At 39.6% G+C, this 22151-nt stretch overlaps 3 protein-coding genes across 6 annotated transcripts in view; 1 reads left to right on the top strand and 2 right to left on the bottom strand.

Moving 5' to 3' along the window:
- The window catches only part of smarcd3b (SWI/SNF related BAF chromatin remodeling complex subunit D3b), a 60440-nt gene extending 53717 nt beyond the window's left edge, over positions 1–6723 (bottom strand). Inside the window, exon 1 of the mRNA XM_061965296.2 lies at positions 5489–6723. Within this exon, the coding sequence (XP_061821280.1) occupies positions 5489–5500 (12 nt within the window). The 5' untranslated portion in view covers positions 5501–6723. The remainder of the gene's footprint in view (positions 1–5488) is intronic.
- A 724-nt stretch (positions 6724–7447) lies between these two features.
- nfx1 (nuclear transcription factor, X-box binding 1) lies at positions 7448–21768 on the bottom strand. The gene is made up of 23 exons (XM_061965311.2): positions 21504–21768; positions 19373–20020; positions 19147–19308; positions 17405–17482; positions 17210–17315; positions 17064–17135; positions 16852–16991; positions 16693–16792; positions 16019–16236; positions 14253–14350; positions 14148–14178; positions 13988–14070; positions 13807–13915; positions 13597–13716; positions 13452–13531; positions 13146–13376; positions 13000–13073; positions 10892–10993; positions 10687–10824; positions 10545–10611; positions 8329–8474; positions 8152–8256; positions 7448–8081 (listed from the first exon to the last, which is right to left on the bottom strand). Exons 1-23 carry the CDS (start codon positions 21520–21522, stop codon positions 8006–8008), a joined length of 3003 nt encoding a protein of 1000 aa, XP_061821295.1. The 5' UTR covers positions 21523–21768; the 3' UTR covers positions 7448–8005.
- The window catches only part of asap1b (ArfGAP with SH3 domain, ankyrin repeat and PH domain 1b), a 97662-nt gene continuing 97204 nt past the window's right edge, over positions 21694–22151 (top strand). For 2 of the 4 annotated variants that reach the window (XM_061965307.2, XM_061965306.2), the window contains exon 1: positions 21694–21812. The gene's annotated coding sequence lies outside the window, so the exon portion shown is untranslated. The remainder of the gene's footprint in view (positions 21813–22151) is intronic. The other 2 variants (XM_061965309.2, XM_061965308.2) reach the window with 1 other exon arrangement.

The raw sequence follows: 22151 nt of genomic DNA, 5'->3' as shown, positions 1-22151 counted from the left end.
CATTAGGGACAGGCCAATGAGAGGCAAGATAGGGCGGGTCACGGAACCAGGAAGGGAAATCACAACTGACATCCCAAATGACGACGAGAGAGTCGTACAAAAGAAAGAGGGAACATTCAAGCGAGTGATTTATAAAGGAAAAAAACTAGTGGAAGATGGCAGAGGGAATCTCTTCTTTAGATTTTTCTTATAGCTATGTAGATGACGTCCAGGAAACCCACAATGCGTCTACTTGGCCACATTTGGACAAATGTATGTGTCTGGATAAAACATTCATTTGAGTTGTTTACCATGTAAGCCCAAATCAAAACTGTTCTCGACTTGCTGAGCCGGGCATATTTCGCACGAGAAATGCTGCCAAAAATGTATGCCGAAGTGAGGAAGATCATAGCTGCACAATTAAGTAAAGTCACTTACTTAGCCCTGACCAGAACCGTACATGTGTGACAGTCCATTACATCGTCGACTGTGTATTAAAAAGTGCCTGCCTGCAAATTTATTTTTTATCTGAGTTTGATGCATTTTGTATTATTTGCACAGCTATGTTATTTATTTTACGTAGAAAGAAAATGTTTCTATTTTATTGATGTTATGTAATTCTGTGCTACTTAAACATTTTCTTTAATGTGCTGTTAATACCCATCTTGACAAAATGGGTTAATAAAAGTGCCGCTGACTGTTTACAGTACAGTTGTCATTGAGTTCAATTTCAATGAATCTCACTCAAAAATTAATATATTTATATGTTATACTTTCACCGGAAAATATACCGAGATATATATCGAATATCGAGTTTAAGGAAAAATATATAGAGATATACTTTTTCGTCCATATCGCCCAGCCCTAGTGTGCACTGCATCCAAACTTCAAGTGCAATATAGTGTTTCACCTTCCGGGGGCACTGCACTTATTGCAGCCTCAAAAGCGCTTAGGGAAAAAATACTTATGTAGATGGGAAAATACTCGCACACCTGATTTGACCTGGAACACCCACATTCAAGGGTTGCTCCACAAACAGTGCGCATCTTGGATGAAAGTGTGCAGTGACAGACTTAAGTCGAGGGGGAGAATGCTGCGCATTCAGAATCTGCACAATTGTACTTTTTTTTTTTTTTACTTTAGCGCACGAATAGGGCCTTTATTTCACATATTTGAAAGAGTGATATAGTAGTACCTTGTACCTACTTATTTGTTCCAAAAGGTCTGACAAATACCGAACCGTACAAAAACAAGCAATTTTTCCCCATTTTCTCAAATTACCCATTGCAGACACCCAAACATATTACCACAAAGCACATTTGTAGAGAATAATTACAGTTTACATGCAGAAAGCAGTACAAAATACATACAAATGACAAATTAAATGGATAAATGAACATTTAACATCACTTTGACTTGTCCACTCGTTGGCAAAGACGGTGAGTGTACACCACCTTTGTACTTGTCTACGTGTTCTCTCTAAAATGCAATGTTTCTCACCTTCTTTCTCAAAGTGCTGGCAATCACAACTTTATTTAGAGACTAAGAACAGATACTGATTCACCAGCGTGTGGGATTCTTTGTTTGGGCACTCCATTCCGTGGAATGATTTGCGGGCAAACAAACTAGTTTGTTACGCACAATGTTTGACTGTACGATATCTGAAATGGTATACGAAAACTGGGGCAATTTCAACTGCAGTGTCACATGTTCTAAAGCAGGGATTGTTGGCCCCCAACTTGTTTTTTTATTGGCCTTCGTCATAGTCTAAAATGAGCATACATTCATTATGAATGAGATATATCATTCAGTTTGTTTTGTTCAGATAGCTTAGCATCGTTGACCTACATTAGCTTGCTGTTGGCATCTTTAATGTGCAAAATGTATTGAAGTGGCCGCCCGCATCTTTTCATTTTTCATGTGTGGCCCTCAATGAAAAAGGTTTGGACACATGTGTTCTAAAGCATCAATTACTGTAAAGAGAGCGTTGCACTGCTCATATTAATGATCATATATTGAATACACTGCAGAATTGCTGCAGCGCTCTGCAGCACCACATACTGTAAATAGGTCAACTGCAGGCTGCTAGGTGACCTGCAACTTTTACAAAATCAACTTAAACAACCTCTTTAGGTTTGATCCTTGTGTTGAAGAGCATAGAAATACTTCTATAATGTGCTGGTGGGGAAAAGAGGGAGTCGTGTGTAATTAGGTTACAAAGCGCTCTATTTAAATCCCTTAAAAATCTATAATCTGACTGTGGAAATGACAGTAGAAGTGGGGTGGGGGTTTATGACAGATATTTCTCTGCCTTGGAACGGAGTGTAGCTACAAAAAGAAAGCAAAAATGAAGCTTTGAAAAATGTTTTAATTTGAGGAGGCCTTTATTGCAACACACAAACTGTGCATGTATTTTGGCCTCTACGAGCTGCATTGCTCTAATACTGTATATCGTTTTTTGAACGACTGCTTTGTCCGAATCAATTAAGTTTTCCTGCAAGCTTGTTTGTTTCCACGGCAACAAAGCAGCCATTGAGCAGGTTCACATTCCTTCCCAGCAACTGCGGGAAGTGCCCCATTGTCCATTTTTATCCCAAACACAAAGGCCAGGCTGCGTGTTTTAAAATTTGTGTGACCTACTATTGAACTACACAACTAACTAACAAGCCACACTTGTACAGGTGAAGGAAAAATGGCATGTGAAAAGCTTAAACGCTCCAACTTGGGAAAAATCCTGCTGTTCCCTTAAAAAGCTCTGACGCTACCTCGCATACTAACGAGCCTCCTTGTTGTTGTTCGATTTTTATGCTTGGAATCAATTATAGAGGAAGGTATTTCTCCTCCCCCCAAATTTTTTTTCTGAGCATTTGTTGAAATGTCTGCTAAACAACATTCAACTACAAAGAGCTTTTTTGCAGCCGAGTCCCACAATGATCTTGAACTCAACAGTCCAAGTGTAGAGGAAACCCGAGGAGGAGGCCTGAGCTGTGCAAGGCCTATTAAATTTGCAATGCACTCACATCTATCCGCAGTTAGTTATTATAAAACGAATGGCCTCTCAAGCACCTCCAAGTTTGACCGACCAGTAAATAATTTGATGGGGGAACACGCACACACACATTCAGGCTGGAGCCACCTCGTGCTGCAAGGCGAGCCAACACAGCACTTCAGTCACGAAATGAATCAAATGCGAAGAGGAATATAAGACGCTAATGGTCGATATGTGCTTAAAAAAGCATCTCTTTGTGTGTGTCGAGTAGCATATTCTACAGCGTTCCATGTTAACTTCACTTTTACAACCAATGGAAGCTAGTTTGCTTGCATTCACAGAAAAACGTCACGCTGCTAGGGCTTATTCTTCTGTTCCCAGTAATTAAGATGAGCTAAATAGCTGACTGTATCGGCATTTAGCATGACATTGATATAAAACTAAATTGTATAAAAAAATAACAATATTGAGACAGTTATTATTCACCAATCAGCACACATTGTGGAGCCCAGTTTTGAGTGTTAGTGCTAAGCTAACAGTCAGTTTGTAAAAACACACACGCTATCTTCTAATCCAAGTACTTGTTTTTACTCGTTTGTGGGAATTTAACAAATTTTTTATCATAAAATTCATAAATAAAAAAATACCATAGCTGTATTTCAAGTGTATTCTCTCTGAATAAAAATGGATCTGTGCTATTGCTCTGGTGTCACTGTTAACAGCTAAAGGCAGAGGCCATCTTGGAAGCTAAACTCGCTAACTGTATCTTCACGGTACAAATACATAATGTATTTATCTTCTCTTTGAATCAATAATGTGTCAATGGAATCACTATTGAGGGTATTATAATTCAAAAAACAGTACATGAAACACTTAAATATAACAACAACTAATTGTGGGGGCCATCTTTGAAGCTAGACTAGCTAACTGTATTGTCATAATACAGTATATATATATATATATATATATATACACATTTGTCCTGATAATATATATCTACGCAACATATATCTTTACAATAAAATGGTGTCAATGGTATAATTATTGAGGGATTCTAATTTAGAAAACGTGTACAAATGCCAATAACTTCAAGTGGATGCCATCTTTGAGACCAATCTAAAACAGGATAGCCAACCAACATTAGCTTCAAATATGTGTAGACTTGTATAAATATTGTCTTTGACTTATAATGTGCATGATTTTAAGTCTTTCATAAATTAGAAACAAGTACAGGTAACTCTGTCATATATCTAAAAATCTAAAGTACGCTAAGATAGCTAACTGTATCTTCACAATAATATATATCTACGCAACATATTTCTTTAGATTAAAAATATGTCAATTGTATTATTATAGAGACATTCCAATTACAAAACTTTAAGGCCATCTTTGAAGCTAATCTAAATTTATGTGTAGACTTGTATACATTTTCTTTATACATTTTAATGTGTCATTGGTATCATTTTAAGGCTTTTATAAATTACAAACAAGTACGGGTAACCCTGTCATATATCTAAGAATCTAAAGTACGCTAAGATAGCTAACTGTATCTTCACAATAATATATATCTACGCAACATATTTATTTAGATAAAAAATGTGTCAATTGTATTATTATTGAGAGATTCCAATTAAAAAACTTTAAGGCCATCTTTGAAGGTACCCTAAAATAAGATTACATTTATGTGTAGACTTGTATCAATTTTCTCTATACATTTTAATGTGTCATTGGTATCATTTTAAGGCTTTTACAAAATAGAAACGAGTACAGATAACACTGTCATATAAGACCTAAAGATGCCATATCTGAAGCTTAACTACGCTAAGGTTACCAAAAATGATTCCCGGGCGCGGCCACCGCTGCTGCTCACTGCTCCCCTCACCTCCCAGGGGGTAAACAAGGGGATGGGTCAAATGCAGAGGATACTTTCACCACACCTAGTGTGTGTAACAATCATTGGTACTTTAACTTTTTATTTTTTAGGTAGCTAACTATATCCTCACAATTCAGCATATATTTCTTGCAATGCCAACTGTTTATGAACTTTCAATAACTGTTAATGTAATTTAATTTCAGTTGCTTACATTAAAATTAATAAAGCTGTCAGGGAGTAAAATGAACCAACTGAAACTTTTTTGGGGACTGCAAGATGGAGAAGCCAAAGAGGATGCTGCACCATCCCTACGCCTCCCTCCATGCGGGGCTACAAGTCCCCTTTGTGGGGTCTCAAGTGTCTTGTTTTCCGTCAGTCAAGGTTAACAAGCTGGTGTCTGCATGTCTAGGAAGGTGGGTGAGGCGGGGTGAAGTGCACCAAGTACACGGTGTGATGATGCAGACACACTGAGGGGGTGGGGGGCAACCCCTCCATGAAATAACCCCATTTCTAAAACAACCTTACATTGAAAATAAGCATTGAAATAAAAAAAATAGCACAAACAGCGTCAAATATAACACACGCAGCATAGTTTACATGGTGGATGCAGTGGTGATGTGCTAATAAACGCCAAGGTAGCTCCATACCTTTCGCTCCATCCTCTCTCTGGGTGATTTTTTTAGCCGACTCAACAACACCAAGTGTCGGATGTGTGCCTCCGTGGAGAGTCGCTCGGGCCGGCGCTTTCGGTTCAGTCAGGTCCCACCTCAACTTCCTCCCGGCTTTTCGGTAGTCAAACACTTCCAAGCCCGACGAGGCTCACTTTCCCATCGGATGCACCGCGAAGGGAGACTTGTTAGCGCCGCCGCTGGCCTGTTGGGGACGCCGGGGCCGAGGATGGTGAACCAGAGCTCGGATTGGTGAAGCCTTTGCTGGGGGAAAAGGAAGCGGGGGCGCATGCGCGGTTTGTGAGCAGCGAGAGTTGGATGTGATGAAAAATGACCACAGGCAGGGAGTGTCGTCAAATTATTATCCTTGGAAGGGAGCTTTACTTCTGTGCAGCATTTTTTTCTCTTAAATTCTCACATGGCAGACACAAAGAGACCGACTTTTTTTTTTTTTTTTTTTTTTTTTAAGGCAAATAGGGGATAAGCAAATCTGCAGTGTGCACACATAGAGGAAGCTGCACCGTTAAAAATCAATATTATATGGAAGACAAAATGTTCTTACAAATACACAGACCACTTCATTAGGTACAACATCCATCCATCCATTCCTGCACACAAATTATGCTATTGCAAAAATATTAAGATTAAAGTGCAGTTTATCACACAAGTAATTGTATTGCAATAGTAAATGGAGAAAGAGTATCATGAGTTTTCAAAGCACCCAAATAATTAGCTATTTACTGAAATCTACTTGATTTTTCAGTCGCGACCACGAAAGGGACAAGCGGTAGAAAATGGATGGATGGAGTTTTCAAAGCATCAACTTTATTTTTACATTTTGATTGTGATTTCAAGTGCACAATATAGTGCAAAGGACCACATGGTCATTTATGAACAAGTAGGGGAGAACAGGGTTGGTTGTCACACTTATGATCAAATTGTGGTATGGAACTTTAATGTAAACATAGGATCAACGCTCCTCTACATAGTCTTCCCTGGGGTACCACAGCCAAACTTGAGGCAAGAAGAACTTTTTTCCTGTCAAATTGTATACATTACGCTCGTCAGTATTTGTCTTCTAAGTTTTCACACAATTAGTTTACAACAAAACAACTGCTACCCCTCAGAAGTGTGAAGGGAAAGCTTCAGCAAGATTGTTATTAGTTAGCTAACTAGTTAGACTTAGACAAACTTTAATGATCTACAAGGGACATTGTTCCACACAGTAGCTCAGTTATAAAGGATGGGAAGTGTAAGGATGGAAAGAATAATGCAGGTAGAAAGTAGACTAAATATGTACCGTAGTAGCATTATAAAATACAACATGTAATATTTAAATATTATATATACAGTATATGATATATACTGATACATTATATCCATCCATCCATATAATATATACAATATACAATATATAACAATTACTATGTACAATATTACAGTATATGTAAAAGCTGCAGCAGAAAATAGAGAGCAGATCCAGCAGAAAATATACATTATAAACAAAGAGAGGTAGCTAACATAGAAGCGGACAGGTAATAGACAGATATCATCTATTGCTGTATGGCAAGTGATTATACAGCTGTATGGAGTGCGGTATGAAGGAGTTCTTGAACCAAATTGAATTGTTACACGGTTGTTAACCTTGATGCTAGCAAGAAATTCCAGTTGGGGTTGGTTGTACTCATATTCATACACATCACACATACAGTTGGCTGGCCTAAAGTTGTTTACTGTTCATGTTTTTTGCTCGTTGAGTGTTAAGATTAATTACGTTATGTATGTCAATGCAGTTAAACTTTCACATTTAGTTCTGCCTTAAAACATTTTTCCAATTAAAATACCAACCACCTTTGAGTTTCACACCAACAGCTGAATAGCAACATATTTAAAGCACATGCAGACCAATCATACTTCAAATGCAGCTTGTTAAAAAAATACATCAGGAGGTTGCCTACAACAGTTAATGCCAATGTTTTTTGACCCAGCTCTATGTTGTGACTAGCTTTTTGGCGACTACAGGAAGGTTAGCCGTTAATTGGAGCATACAGTTAGGGTATAGTTTGATGCCTTTAGTCGACTTTCTAAAAAATATATATCAGCGAGGGAAAGTGATACAGGAATTGACTGTAGATGATAAAAGTCTCTGTGTGAGTAAACACATAGGGCAGCCCACTGCGGTCCTCCCACTCAAAGCTATTCAGGCACATAAAGTTGAAGTGAAAGCAGCCAGAAATACCCCAAAAAGGTAGTGATACATGTGGAAGATGGAGTAATGTTTCTTGTTGGAGCCAATGGACTGCATGAATGACAAAAGGTGTCTTTTTGTTTAACTCGCATATTTATTAACGGTGGCTCTTCTCAGGAAGTGCTTGCATACAAGAAGTTTTACAATCTGTGTCTTGACTTGATTCAGGATTCATGCTTAACCCAAAAACAATGTCTCATTTTAATCATTTTCAAGTGGATCACTTTAACTTTTTGTTGTTGTTTTTTTTAGTCCTGGACATCAAAATAATCTATTACCGGTTCTTCTTTAACCAGCTTGGACCAGGTGGTGGCGCTGGAGACCCTGTGAAGACAATTGTGAAATGAGTGAAGAATAAAAACAGGGGTTGTATTTTATATAGAAGAAGACGGACCTGCTGCTGGACTGTTTGATATGAGCAATGGGCACAGGAGACCGAATGGTTGTCTCTCGCTCGATCAGCGAGGTCAAAGTGGATTTCGGGCAGATTGACTTCCCCCTTAGAAGACACAGAACGTCTTCAAGAATGTGTCACTCTGACTGGGGACACATACGCCACCACAGAGCTTACTTGTGCGCCGTGATGACCACATTGCGTTTGGGCTCGCTGTCGTAGCTTACGCTCTCCACGGAGTAGACCTCGGCCAGCTCATGGACGATCCTACGACGTTCTCTGTTCATGGGCTGGAAGCAGTGGCTCCTCTTTGGCTGCTTACCCTGCAGAACACACATTCATCAAAATATTACAATGAACTTGAGACAGAATATGATAAAGGATCCACCAGCAACTTTATTGTGCGTCAAACTAGTCAGCCGAAAAAAAATAGAATACCGGCCCATGAGAGAACCTACTAATTTAGTCAAGATAATAAAGAGGCTTTTCACAAACCAGTGAAGGTTCCAACCACGACTGACAAGGTTCTGAAATACTGATAATTATGGAGATTGTGGGAGAAGAATTAAACATTTACGTCATGGTTTTATTGTCTCACGTTCAGCACTTGAATAACAAAACAGAGCATGGACTTCATGTATTTTAGTAAAAAAATAAAATAAAATAACATTGTTTTACTAGTCAACATGTATGTGTCTTAATATGGTAGCATAACAGTGAAACCTCGATTTACTAACCCCTCTATTTGCAAACTTTGATTTACAAACTTTTAGCTCGAGTCAAGTATGCTTCCGTGTGCCAACCATGTCTCTGCCTTTGAATTCTTCATTCATTCATTAATTTTGTATCCCGCCTGCAGAGAAAAAGCAGGGCGCAGCATTTGTGTGGAGACAGAGCCCTCCACGTCACTTGCTGCGCAGTACACTACTACAGTAGTCACTTCTCAGTGCTTCAGCGTGAGGTTTGTCCATTTTGCTAACTCAATGTGAGTCTTAAAAAGAAAAACACACAAGTATGAAAAGAAGGAGGGAAACGCAGTGGAGTTAAAGAAAAAAAACAAAAAACTACCGTATTTTTCGGACTATAAGCCGCTCCGGCCGAAAATGCATAATAAAGAAGGAAAAAAACATATAAGTTGCACTGGAGTATAAGTCGCAGTTTTGGGTGAAATGTATTTGATAAAACCCAACACCAAGAATAGACATTTGAAAGGCAATTTAAAATAAATGAAGAATAATGAACAACAGGCTGAACAAGTGTACGTTATATGACGCATAAATAACCAACTGAGAACGTGCCTGGTATGTTAACGTAACATATTATGGTAAAAGTCATTCAAATAACTATAACATATAGAACATGCTATACGTTTACCAAACAATCTGTCACTTCTAATCGCTAAATCCCATGAAATCTTATACGTCTAGTCTCTTACGTGAATGAGCTAAATAATATTATTTGATATTTTACGGTAATGTGTAAATAATTTCACGCATAAGTCGCTCCTGAGTATAAGTCGCACCCCCGGCCAAACTATGAAAAAAACTGCGACTTACAGTCTGAAAAATACGGTATTTTACAAGGAGTACATTAATGGCACACACACACGTGTGGATGAATCGACAAGGCAGGTTTCGTACGTATGTTTTAATTGTCATGAGACCAGACTTTTCTGGAAGAATATGCCAATGCAGACTTATTTCAAAGCGGAGGAGAAGAGCTACTCTCGTTCAGCAGCGCCTCTTTCAAGCGTACACAAAAAGACACCCACGGCCCCTCCCCCCAATCCCTGCCTTCTCTCCCTCTGTCTACTTCTTTCTTGTCAGCTCTTCCTGTGCGAATGTTGATGTAAGTGGATTTGACCTTTTAAAAATGTTTATTATTGTAGCAACATTGCTGTTAAATTTAAGTATTTTGTGATTTCTGATCATTGTGAGGGCACCAAAGTCACTTCTGTGTGTGCTTGTTGTAGTTGTTGTTTTGTCTTGTTAATAAAGAGAAAGTTGATCCATCCCCCTTTGTTATGTTTGTTATATATACAGTACTGGATAGCACTTTATATTTTGCTCAGAGTAATAGTAATAATAATAATAATTGAAAATGGATGGATGGATAATAATAATGATGGATTATATTTATATAGCGCTTTTCTAGACACTCAAAGTGCTTCACAGCGAATTGAGAACAAACCTTCAATGAAATATGGACTTTTGTTCAGGCTGGAACCCATTATTCATATTTACATTCTTTCTTATGGAGAAATTTGCTTTACTATACAAACTTTTTGATTCCATAACCAATTAAGTTTGTAAATCGAGGTTCCACTGTAGTAGGTTCCACATTCAGCCACTAGGGGAAGTTTGATCCTCTATGTACTGTCCAACCACACTCACCTTAGAAACAAGATCAACAAGATTCTTTATCGCCTCTTCCACGTTTGAGACAAATTTTCCGTCTTTTCTGAAAAACAAACTTAACTTTTTAGTGTGATCTGAACATGTGTGCACTACTGGGAAGAGTGCACAGCACACACACCTGGCATCCTCTTTTAGGCTATTGCTGTACACAGAGGTGGAGCGCATGTTGAAAGGGTCAGAGGAGGGGTCTATCTGTAAGGCCTCGGCCAGGCGCTTGTTCCTTTCCACAGCGGCGCACTCCTCGTCACATTGAAGCCTGGTAAATATTACAAAACTATTACAGTGCTAAAAAAATAACACAATTACAGTCAAACTTTTAGTACTTGGTCTGTTTAAGATCTTTCTTAGCAAGAAGTGGGCCGATGTCCATCGAGTCGCCAAGCTGCATGTCTGACAGTTTTTTGGCCATGGCGATGGCGGCGTACCTGCAACACAGAACATGTTACAAGGTTGTAAACAGGATTTTATGAGGCAAGTACGTTTAACAGATATCCTTATTTAGCATTTATTTATAAGGAATTTGGTCATGAGCATCGGTTTATATTATTACAGTTGACGCACTTGACCAAATGTTGGCTGAAGGCTCAATTATTGACTCAATTAGATGAGGAAATCTAACATTTCAAAATAAATCTTTTTTTTGATAGGTGTAACAACATGGAGACCGGGATCCTATAACAATATACAGAATATAGTTAGGTGTGAGGTGATTATGTATACTGTACTAGTAGTTTAATTACAAATTAGACTATCATGTATAATGAAAAAGGTAAACATTTGTGGAATTAAGAAAACCGTAAACTGAGTAATGTGGCAGGATACAATCCATTTTGGACACATTCGTTGTGTTATTTTTTTTTAATATAATTTACTTATTTATATTTTTTAGATAGCACCATTATGTCAGTAGTATTATTTTTTATATTAAATGTATCTCAATTGAAAATGTTTTATATTGTTGTGTTCAAAATAAATAAATAAAAATAACTGCTACTTTAGTTTTGTTAAGAAACCGTCTATTGAGCACATTTTTTGGTGCTTATCTGCAGTGTTGGTCATCTTACCTTAAAAAAGTAATTGGTTAGTTACAAAGTACTTCTACCAAAAAGTAATTGAGTGAGTAACTTAGTCAACTCATTGTAAGAGTAATTAGTTACTTTGCAAAGACGTTATTTTTCTTTTCGTTATTTTATACGACATTACGTTCAATAACATCTTTAATGTAAAAGATGATTATATTAACTGATTGAATAATAAAAACACTATATACAGTATTTTATATTTGGCATTTATCCAAACTCAATAGATTGCAGTGTGCCATATGATATGCATAAACATAAAAATGTATAAAAAGTAACAACATTAAATGTTGAAAGTACAAAACCCAATACTTTACCAAAAATTTTGACTTTGGTAAAAAGATACAAAAGAACATTTGGCCTTTAGGTCTTCATCTGTATAGCAAAATACAGCCTAAAAGAACTTAAGATAAAACTGTTAGCAAGTTTGGTGCAAATAAATGACATGCATTCAAGTAAAACGTTTAAAAACGTTCTTGGATGACATTCTGACAATAAAATTGCATTTGTCTACAAATATTGGGGTCTTTTCTTCAGCACATTTTAATTATGCAAACGAGTAATCACCTGTTAATGGTTAAGCATGTTAATCCAAATTCCAAAATGTGATGAAGCTGATGAAAACAATTGGCTGCATTTGTGCTTGGAGTTGTGTTAGCAGCAGCAACAAGTGTCATGTCAGCATGTGTTGATGTGAGGTACGATTCGAGTTGCTTGAAGCAGACGTGGATGAACGCTTTTCTCCAGGACATACTGTGCATGTCATATAAACATTCTTGCCTTTACTTTTAATGAGCGTGAAGTAGTGATGGTACTTGCAGTTTGAGAACGCTACCTTTGAATTTCCCTGGCTCTGGCAGCCGGAGCGAAGTGGTCTTGTTGCATGCCAGTCAGAGCGTGCAGTGAGACAGCGTGAGCAGGGCATGATCCGCCCACCCAGCCAATCATCAGCGCATTTACAACAGTGACATCATACCCACCCCTTCTATCTGCATGCAGCTGAAACCTGACACCTTGCGCTTCATTCAACCAAACAGCAGTAATGAGCCACTTCAAATTCTCAGTAACGGCAACAATGTTGCAATGATGGTAACAGTAATTAATTAGATTACCGGTACTCGTTGCTGAAAAAAATAACGCCGCTAGTAACACTGTCATACTCTAACACTGTTATTACCAATACTGCTTATCTGTTTTTACCTCCCTGGAAAAAAATGTCTAATTGTTACAGTATACGTGTTGGGTAAATGCAATAAATTAGTGCCTATTTCGAATTTACATGAAATAGTTGCCTTTTATGGACATCTGGAAGGTTGGGCATAAAAAAGTGCAGTGTGAGGCACAAAACTGACCTTTGGTATGAATTTGTAGCCTCAGTGCATGGCACCGTTTCTTTCCTTCGACCGCAATCGCACTGCAGCGCCACCTGAGACGTGCATGGAAAATTATTGTTTTTATCGATTGAGTCAAAAAGGTAAGAAAAAGCAACCGTGTCCACCTTAGCGTTACAGGTAGTTTGCGGGCATTCGGCACCGGTATGGCAGGGAGCGGCACACGCATGGCCGCAGTTGTTGCGTGGCAGCGTGCACGGCTGCTTGCATCTGCCGCCCGCCAAGCAGTCGCCCCTGTGGCAGATTCTCTTGCAGCGATGCATCTCACAGGGAAGCGCTTTATCGCATGTGAGGCCGCAAGAGATGTCTTGCAGGTGACAAGGGATGTTGCTGCGTTGCTGAAGGCCAAAAAGAAGAAGAAAAAAAGTTGCCAAAATTCAAAATATGTAGAATGCAAGGCAAGAAGGTGTCACCTCATGTTTTCCCATGCACCACTTCTGGGTGAGGTACGTGCAGGGGGGACACTTATCCTCGTTGTGGCAGTTGTGGTAGACTAACAAATACAACACAACATATCAGGAATGGACTCTTGTCGCCGCTTTGTCACCTGCTTCCTACCTGGGTGGTCACATTCGTGTCTTCTAGTGCACATGTTCTTGCACTCGGGTGGGCTGGTGCCGCACGGGATGGGCGGGTACAACACAGACAGCCCGCAGTGACACGCCAGCTCTTCAAAACCTACACAAGGTGAAGGATGGTTACATCCAGACTAAATAAAACTGACGCTGACCCTCAAATTAACTTGAAGAAAATTAGTTTGTGACTCACTGGCCTGCCAGCAGGGCTCACAGTTGCCACGGTGACAGGGCTCCTGGCAGCGGTGTAGGCCACAGTTGAGCTTATAGCCACAGATAAGCGGACACTTGTGCTCCACACTCTATGGGGATTTGACAGAAAATAAAGATTGCTTCCCTTCCTTTGACTGCATGGTCTTATGATAAGAACGCACCACACAGCACAGCTCGCCGCACTTGTGTCGCCCGCAGGAGCGTTTCTTGCTGCAGCGCTTCTCACAGGTGAAGACCAGCTCCTCTGAAAGTAAAAGAGGCAGGATTTATCATTTATTCGGACACAAACTAATCACCAGGCGAGTAAAGTAAGGATCTCACCCTCTTTTTGGATTGTAGCACATGGCACCTCCTGGAACATAAACATAACTTGAACTGTGCTAACTGAACATACAGTAACATTGTGACTTAAACACTGCAACCCACCTTGGTCTTAAAAGCACATCTACACCTAATGTTTGAAGTCAAGGAGCATGGACCACAGGCGCCCTCGTGGCACAACTTGTCACACAGATGAATAGTGTCTGAAATCATACATGCTTATTAAGTGATGTGAGGAAAATAAATCTTGGGTTGTCACAAAAAGCTAATACACCACCTCGCTACAAAATCAATTAATTAACTTTAGTGCAATCATGCTCACTAAGAAACAACAGCAAAGCAAATATGACCCCTTTGGTGACGGTAACAATTCGAGTATCAAGGTCTCTGCAGGTTTACACAGGTCAAATTGAGAACTTTTTTAAAACCATAATGAAAAGCGTTAAGATCCATTTCACATCCACATTGACAAAACTGTACATGAGCAGGTGTTTGTGGTGTTTTGGCATCTTTTGACAAAGACTTGTCCCGGATTTATTACTTTTTCATGATCGTTCCTTTCACTTTTACTGCAATGTTTACAAAGGGTGCCCGCCACGATAGCTCCACATCCAAGTCCTCCAGACCCAACATATTGGTATTTTATTTTTTCAAAACATATTCAAGACTTACTATCAAATTTTAATAGAGTTAAGACATTTTAAAGCCTTAAATTCTAATTGGATTTCAGACTTTTGAAGACCCCACGAGTACCCTGAAGCATGTCTTGATAATGTTTACACTGTAGCGTACTCTTAACTGTTCTTCTTATTTTCTTTCATGGTTATTGCACAGACTGTTACTCCATTTTTGTTTTTAATCATGTAATATTTTTAAATAATTCAAATGTTTTATTTACCTTTGCATGCCTGTCATTGTAGCTTTATTTAAAGGGGAAATGCCCTTTTTTTAATGTTGCCTATCATTCACAGTCCATATGTGAGACAAGAACATGTTTTTCTACGTTTATGCATTCTAACTCATAAATAAAACCTGAATATACAGAGAATGAAGTACCAGTTTTAGCAGCTCTGTGCTAAACAGATCTAGCTTTAGTAAAACACTATCATGTAGCAGAATCGCTAAGTGATAAACAAGATATACAAACTACGATCATAATAAAATGGTCCCTTACTGTACAATGTCTGCTCCCACTGGGATGAAGACTGATAGGATGTATATACCCTTTGGATGAATAATTAATCTGAATCCTCCCGCAAGTAAAAAAAAAAATAATAAAAAGATAGTTGCAAACGAATGGTTTTTTTGAGTCTTCGGGTCCAACTTCAGTGTCAAAGTTGACCAACTTCTCACTTCATTGCCACATCCTTCTACTATACAAGAGGCATGGTTTTTAAACTAGAATGAACTTTCACCAACTCTTTCGCAATGCAGCAGCTCAGTATACCAATATAGCATCACAAGCTAGTTAGCGCTCTGTAATCACAGTGCCACTAAATGTAGTTTGTCTGCATTGGCGCTTATGATAACAATATTGCTAATACTTGGTTAATATTCAGGTCACAAGATGTAAATGGAGTATTGTTGGCTGATTTTGGATGTTTTTTTTAGAGGGCTTTATGGGCGCAATGGTCTACTCCCATTAGCTTCATTGTTAGCCACCTCATATTTTCCCTATTTTACGAATTAGAATGCATAAACAAAGAAAAACATGCGTGCTTGTCTTAAATATGGATTGCAAATGATAGGCAATAAAAAAAAGTGCAGTGCATTAATAACGCTGCTGGAGCTGTGTATTTCTCTTGGAAATGACTGAAGTATTTACGGAGCGACAACAGCTTCCTCTACGGCAGACACGTTCTAATGCCTACCATTGGAGCCACAGGCCAAAGGTTTGGTGCACGTCTTCCCGCAGGAGGGGATAGGGTCTGTGCAGCTCTGTCGCTCAGAGTAGCCCAGCTCCAGGAGTTTGGTCAGCTGAGTCTGGTCGCAGGGGCAAGTCTTCACTGTGCTGGGCGAGCGAGGACATGGTGGGCACAAGCCTTGGTGGCACAACTGCTGGCACTGATGAGCTTCACAGTCCAACACCCTGGCAGAGGCGGGCAGTGTCAAGACAGGAATGGAAATAAGTAACGAAGCAGCCGTCATAAAACTTACCTTGCGCATGTTAGTGGCGCTCACTAATTTAATTGTATTATTACTTTAGTAGTTGTTTTTTCCCTTGGAGTTTATATATATATGTATGTATGTATGTATGTATGTACATATATATATCTTCTGGCTTTTTTTTTTTCATAATACTTAACTTTATTCGTGTATGTGTGTATATACACACACAGTATATATATATACCGGTATATATATATATATTTTTTCTTCTTCTAATTATTGATATTTGTCTTATTTAAATATGTCTTGTTGTTGTTTGTCTCCGTCCCCCTGTTTTGTGGGCCTTTACATTGCCAACATTTCAATGTATACTGTTGAATGTGTTGTTGTAAAAATGTAAAATTCTAAATAAATCATATATGAAAATAAAACTTACTTTGCACATGTTTTCTGACAGGAGAAATGCCCTGAACCGTCAAACTTGTCTTCATCCGTGCCGCACAGGACTTCACGAGGCGTGACTCCGCAGTAGCAGACTGGAGGTACAATATATTTCAGTGACATAAAGAGAAGAAAAACAAAGACAAAGAGTCACCTTGCTCGACTTGCAGCTGGCAGGGCTGACAGGGCTCGGAGTGGCACACCTGAGTACACGTGTGTTGGCCGCAGTTGAGCACAGCGCCACACACCTTGTCACAGTGCAAGAGGGAAGCCTGTCCACAGCGCATCGGCTGACTGGGACGAGACGGTGCAGCCGTTATTACGGTGTCAAAACCCAGGAAAGAAGAGACAACGTGGGAGGGCTACCTGGTTCTTCCACACACGCAGGATTTGGTCACAAAAGCTGGACACTGAGGACAAGGTCCTGGGTGACACAAGCTGAAGGGGACATGGAGGATGACATTTTTATTGATCTGTATTAAAAAAAAAAGGAAAGTCTTGCTTAACCTCACATGTTACAGGGGTGGTGGCAGTCCGCTCCACTTCTCTTCTTGCCGCACATGTCGCCACAGCTGTGAGGAATCTCACTGCGCTGCCACTCGGGGTTTGTCACTTTTCCTGCCAGAACAGAGCGGTAAACTTATAAGATAACATTTCTCACACAAGGCTTGGGATGTCACACCTAATTCGAAAAGAAGACACCTCACCACAGAAACAGGTGTAGGAGGTTGGGTGTTTGAGAGCAACATTCTGACATGCGGGACAACGCCAACCGTCAGCTGATTCTAAAAGAAAATAGGGGAAAAAACAAACAGTAATTAAAAAAACTACGGTAATAAAGGCAATAAAAGCAGTGCATTTTGCTGTTGAAAAAACCTTTAAAACAGGGGAGTCCTAAATGGAGCTTGTGAGCAATAAAAACAGCAAAAATACTCACTATAAAGACAATGCTAATATCTAATAATAAAAATAAATAAGTGACATAAAAATATTACACTGACAACCTGATAACAAAGCTTCCCTCTCATATTTTTTTTTATTATTGAGCGTCCTTTGGTAGAAAGTTTGGACACCTCTACCCAAAAGTTATATACTGCTTGCAGATGGTGCTCTATAAATACATTAATTTTATTTTTCTAAAATTACAAATTTATTGGATTTAAAATGACATCACATCCCGCTCAGTGAATAGACGTGGTGGTCAAGCTAGCTCTGTTCTCATTTTGTACAAGGCACTATTTAGCCTTTCGCGAAGGAAAATGCCCTTCGCATGTGCTTGCGTTGTTTTCGGCTGTACGAACCGTTTAAATCACGAAAAAGAAACATTTTTCTTTAGAGAGGTAATCAACAATGGCGGAAGAGTGGAAGATTTTATGACTGTAGACGATAAAAGTACCACACACTCCAGTACAAATGGGTTGTACTTGTATAGCGCTTTTCTACCTTCAAGGTACTCAAAGCGCTTTGACACTACTTCCACATTTACCCATTCACACACACATTCACACACTGATGGAGGGAGCTGCCATGCAAGGCGCTAACCAGCACCCATCAGGAGCAAGGGTGAAGAGGGAGCAGTACCGAAGAACGCACAAGTTTGCAGTGACCACTCTGTTAAAGGTTTGTTTGATATACTTTTAATGTACAGTGTTTTTCATTTAAGTATTATCTTGATATAATTTGTGTTTCTTAAACGCATTTTTGCTACAAGTGTTCTATAAAACACCAACTCGGCAAGTCTAAGAAATCAAATGTGAGCAACACCTATAAGAGTTAAGCTTTTACCAAAGGCAACGATCATAAATGAAGCTTTGAGCACATACAACGTTGACATCTATTATTATTTGATAAAGATGGGGAAAAACACTTGTAAACGGCCCGTGCAACACAAAAGGGAGGCAACCAACATGCCAGTACCGGTAAATACCAAGTAAAATCATGAAATGCAACCTAACCCGAGTAAAAATGATACATGATTTATCCAGGAGAGTCTTGATATGTCCTTGACCCAGCCACATACAAAACACTTGTAAACCTCCATGCTTTTCCAAGTTTTCATCTGTTTTGTCATGTGTAATATGTCTGGAGCACAAGAAAGTTTGACATGTTTGGGAACTCCATCGACAAATAATCTTTTAACACAAGGAAAATCTTTTTTTTGGATATAGTATAGGGATCTATTCCATTAAATTAAGTTGCATTTTTTGTAGATATCTGCTTTCTGGAGGAATATATAGGCATCTTGTGTATTCAGATAGTGCACGCCATCTTAGCTTGGTTGACCACCACTGGTTTTCACTTACGGGAAGAAATTACTTGTCGGAATACAAGCAATAGCGATCATCAGAAGTAAAACAAAAAATCCTGTTTCTCGAGCTAATGGTACGGTACACAAAGGCAACATTAACTTTTGGACACATGTTGACATAATATACAGTAAGGTTCTAACCATCTGCCTGTGAGGCGGGGGATCGGGCCCATTTCTTGATGCAGTTCAGGTGAAAGACGTGGAAGCAGCTCTGGCAGCTCCAAACGGGAGCCATGAGTCGGATCACCTCGCAGCACACCATGCACTCGTACTTCTCCTCTGACAGCTGTTCGATCAGACAACCTGTGCAGGGAAGATGCTCAATAACCTCCAATATGCATCCATTTGTATGTACAAAATGGTGTACCTGTCTGAGTCTCATTGCTCTTTGGCATCTTGTCCAAGTTCCTCCTGTGGTTCTGTGGTATCCTTTGCCCTCTGTGATGGAGCCCTGGGTGTCGCCTGCCATGGTTGTCATGGCAAGTGGCACCCCCGTCTGCACCTCGCGCTTCCTGTGGTGGCGGCTTGATTGGCCCTTGTCGTCGTTTCTGTTCAGGATGTTTTCCTTGACTCCGAAAATCTCTTTGGGAGTCCGGACTGGTCCTTCTCCGATTCAGAGCGCTTTCTTGGTTTTTTCTTATGTCGTCATCTTGCATCTGCTGTCTCTCCCGCCAGTTTGACCCGGCTCCATTATCTGACTGATGGCCACCAAAACCTCGGCCGCGGCCACCATAATCACTTGGTGGTCTTTGCCATCGTGACCCATGAAAATTCTCGTCTGCACCTCGAAATCCATCCTTGCGCCCTCTACCTCGCCTCCTGCCACCTGACTCGCTCTGGTAGGGAGGATTGTCGGGGTGCTGTGAACTATTAAGGTGGCCGAATGGAGGATGTCCGTATTGTTGTGAGGGGCCACTGAAGGGTCGGTCATTGATGTGTCTGGGCTGACCCCGTCTGGATTTGTAGTGGTTTGACTTTTTATGTGCCGAGCCCTCTGGATTGAGGTCGGGCAGCTCTACAAAGACATTTATAGTGTTAAGTATTGTGAACACAAAAAGCATGAACAAATGTAATAGTATTAGGATTCAATAGAAAAATGAACTCGTACAGTAGCGAGCTTTTCAGCTGTACACTAAAGTATCATATCTCATGTATTAGGTATGTGTGTATTTCCTGCTGGCTGGCTCTCCGCAGTGGGTCACTCAGAGCGTTTCACAATTGATCGCGCCATCGTGAGTAGCGATCTTACTGCTGTTTTCTATAACCACAATACACTATACACAAATACTCATGACTTACAAATATCCAAGTTCATCCAGAATATCTAAATTTTCAGATTGGACAAGTACAAGCGCCACAAAGCTATGACAAAATTTGGTAAATTCACACTCAACAAAACTCCCATACAACAAATCTACGGTGAGTAAATCCCTATTATAACAAGTAATACGTTTTTTTGTGAATCTGCCAAATATCTTTTCAATTGATCGATTCGCACACTGATTTTTTTGGACCCCACAAGTGCCTGGTCGTTTGTTTGGTGACTCACAAGTCAAGTCTGACCAGCCATGTTTACTCAAATTGTCCTTCACTTCCAAAGCTAATTTCATGAATGTCCGTCCATCCATCCATCCATTTTCTATCGCTTGTCCCTTACAGATCGCGGGGGGTGCTGGAGCCTATGTCAGCTGCATGCGGGCGGTAGGCAGGCTACACCCTGGACAAGTCGCCACCTCATCGCAGGGCCAACACAGATAGACAGACAACAATCACACTCACCTTCACACACTAGGGCCAATTTAGTGTTGCCAATCAACCTATCCCCTGGTGCATGTTTTTGGAGGTGGGAGGAAGCCAGAGTACCCAGGGAACCCACGGAACCCACGCAGTCACGGGGAGAACATGCAAACTCCACAGAAGTTCCCGAGCCCAGGATCGAACCCAGGACCTTCGTATTGTGAGGCACATTCACTAACCCCTGTACCACCGTGCTGCCCTCAATTTCATTAATGTAATAAATAAAAAATACACCATAACTGTAAAAACTAATTTTTCCGTTTCTTTGTTTAGCAAGCTTTCCAATAACAACATTTTTTTCTAAATACTAAGAAAGTTAGGACATTTTTAACTAAAAAGTCACACCTAAAATATTGAGCCCCATGTACTTTGTATTGAAGAAGTTGACCGGAAATTAGTGCATTTTCACCGGTTTTCAAAAGTCCATAATCGTGTGTAATATTTATCACAGGAAAATGATACTTATATCACTGGAATCGTCTTTACGAGACCACATGATTTCTGGTGGTACGGGTCAAAGTTCACCGTTAACATTTGTGTCACATAAGCTAGCTGGTTACTCTGATACGCTATGCTAGCAATATTGTTACACAAACGCTGTTATTGTAGCCTAAATGTCGATGAATAATGCAGCTAACAAGACAGAACACATTGAACGACGTTAACTTGATGTTACATAATTACACAATATATTAGGTTACCTGAGGATCCTTCAGCCATATTGTTTATTTCTTCTCCCAAATCAAAAGTTTAATGACAGGCGTTTGTTTACCGAAGAAACGTGGTAACTGTATCCCAGGAAAATGTAACCTACTTAAAAAAAACAGTGTATCGGAGTCGTTTTAAAAGAAACAAGTAGTTCTAGCTTTAACTCGGCTTAGTTATAATGTGAGCTATAGAGCTAACAGCTAACAGCAGGGATAGCAAAGTAGCGGTGACGTCACTTCCTGTCGTCGCTTTCAATGTAAAAGCGTGGGTGCGGCAAAGCGACGAAAAAACATCGATATTTGGTATGTTACCTGTTTCATTGAACCTTGAAAAAATATATACTGACATATTTCACTTAATCTATATTTTATACTGCATATATGTACAGTTCATGATCATGAATTCATCTAGTTAGAAATAAAAGCTGATGAAAACCAAACGCCATATTGGCACAGTTTGACAAGGCTTGGTCTGCTTTTAGTATGCAAGCGAATTAAACATAAATGACCACGTCGCTTACATTTTTTTTGCTAAACTAACTCATACACAAGTACGGTAGCCCACAAACGTTCCCTATTTATAGCAAACTGGCGGCGAATACATGCCGTGAGTCATTATTTGTTCAAACTAATGAGTGAAAA

The sequence above is a fragment of the Nerophis lumbriciformis genome, linkage group LG07, assembly GCF_033978685.3.
Source record: "Nerophis lumbriciformis linkage group LG07, RoL_Nlum_v2.1, whole genome shotgun sequence".
In the NCBI taxonomy this organism is placed as follows: Eukaryota; Metazoa; Chordata; class Actinopteri; order Syngnathiformes; family Syngnathidae; genus Nerophis; species Nerophis lumbriciformis.
This window is presented reverse-complemented; position numbering and strand designations above follow the sequence as displayed.

Coding starts and splice junctions, on each gene's coding strand:
- nfx1 (XM_061965311.2), bottom strand. Junction 16,793..16,851: donor CCAGCTGCAAGTCGAGCAAG/GTGACTCTTTGT, acceptor TTGTACCTCCAG/TCTGCTACTGCGGAGTCACG. Junction 14,179..14,252: donor GATGTGCTTTTAAGACCAAG/GTGGGTTGCAGT, acceptor TTTATGTTCCAG/GAGGTGCCATGTGCTACAAT.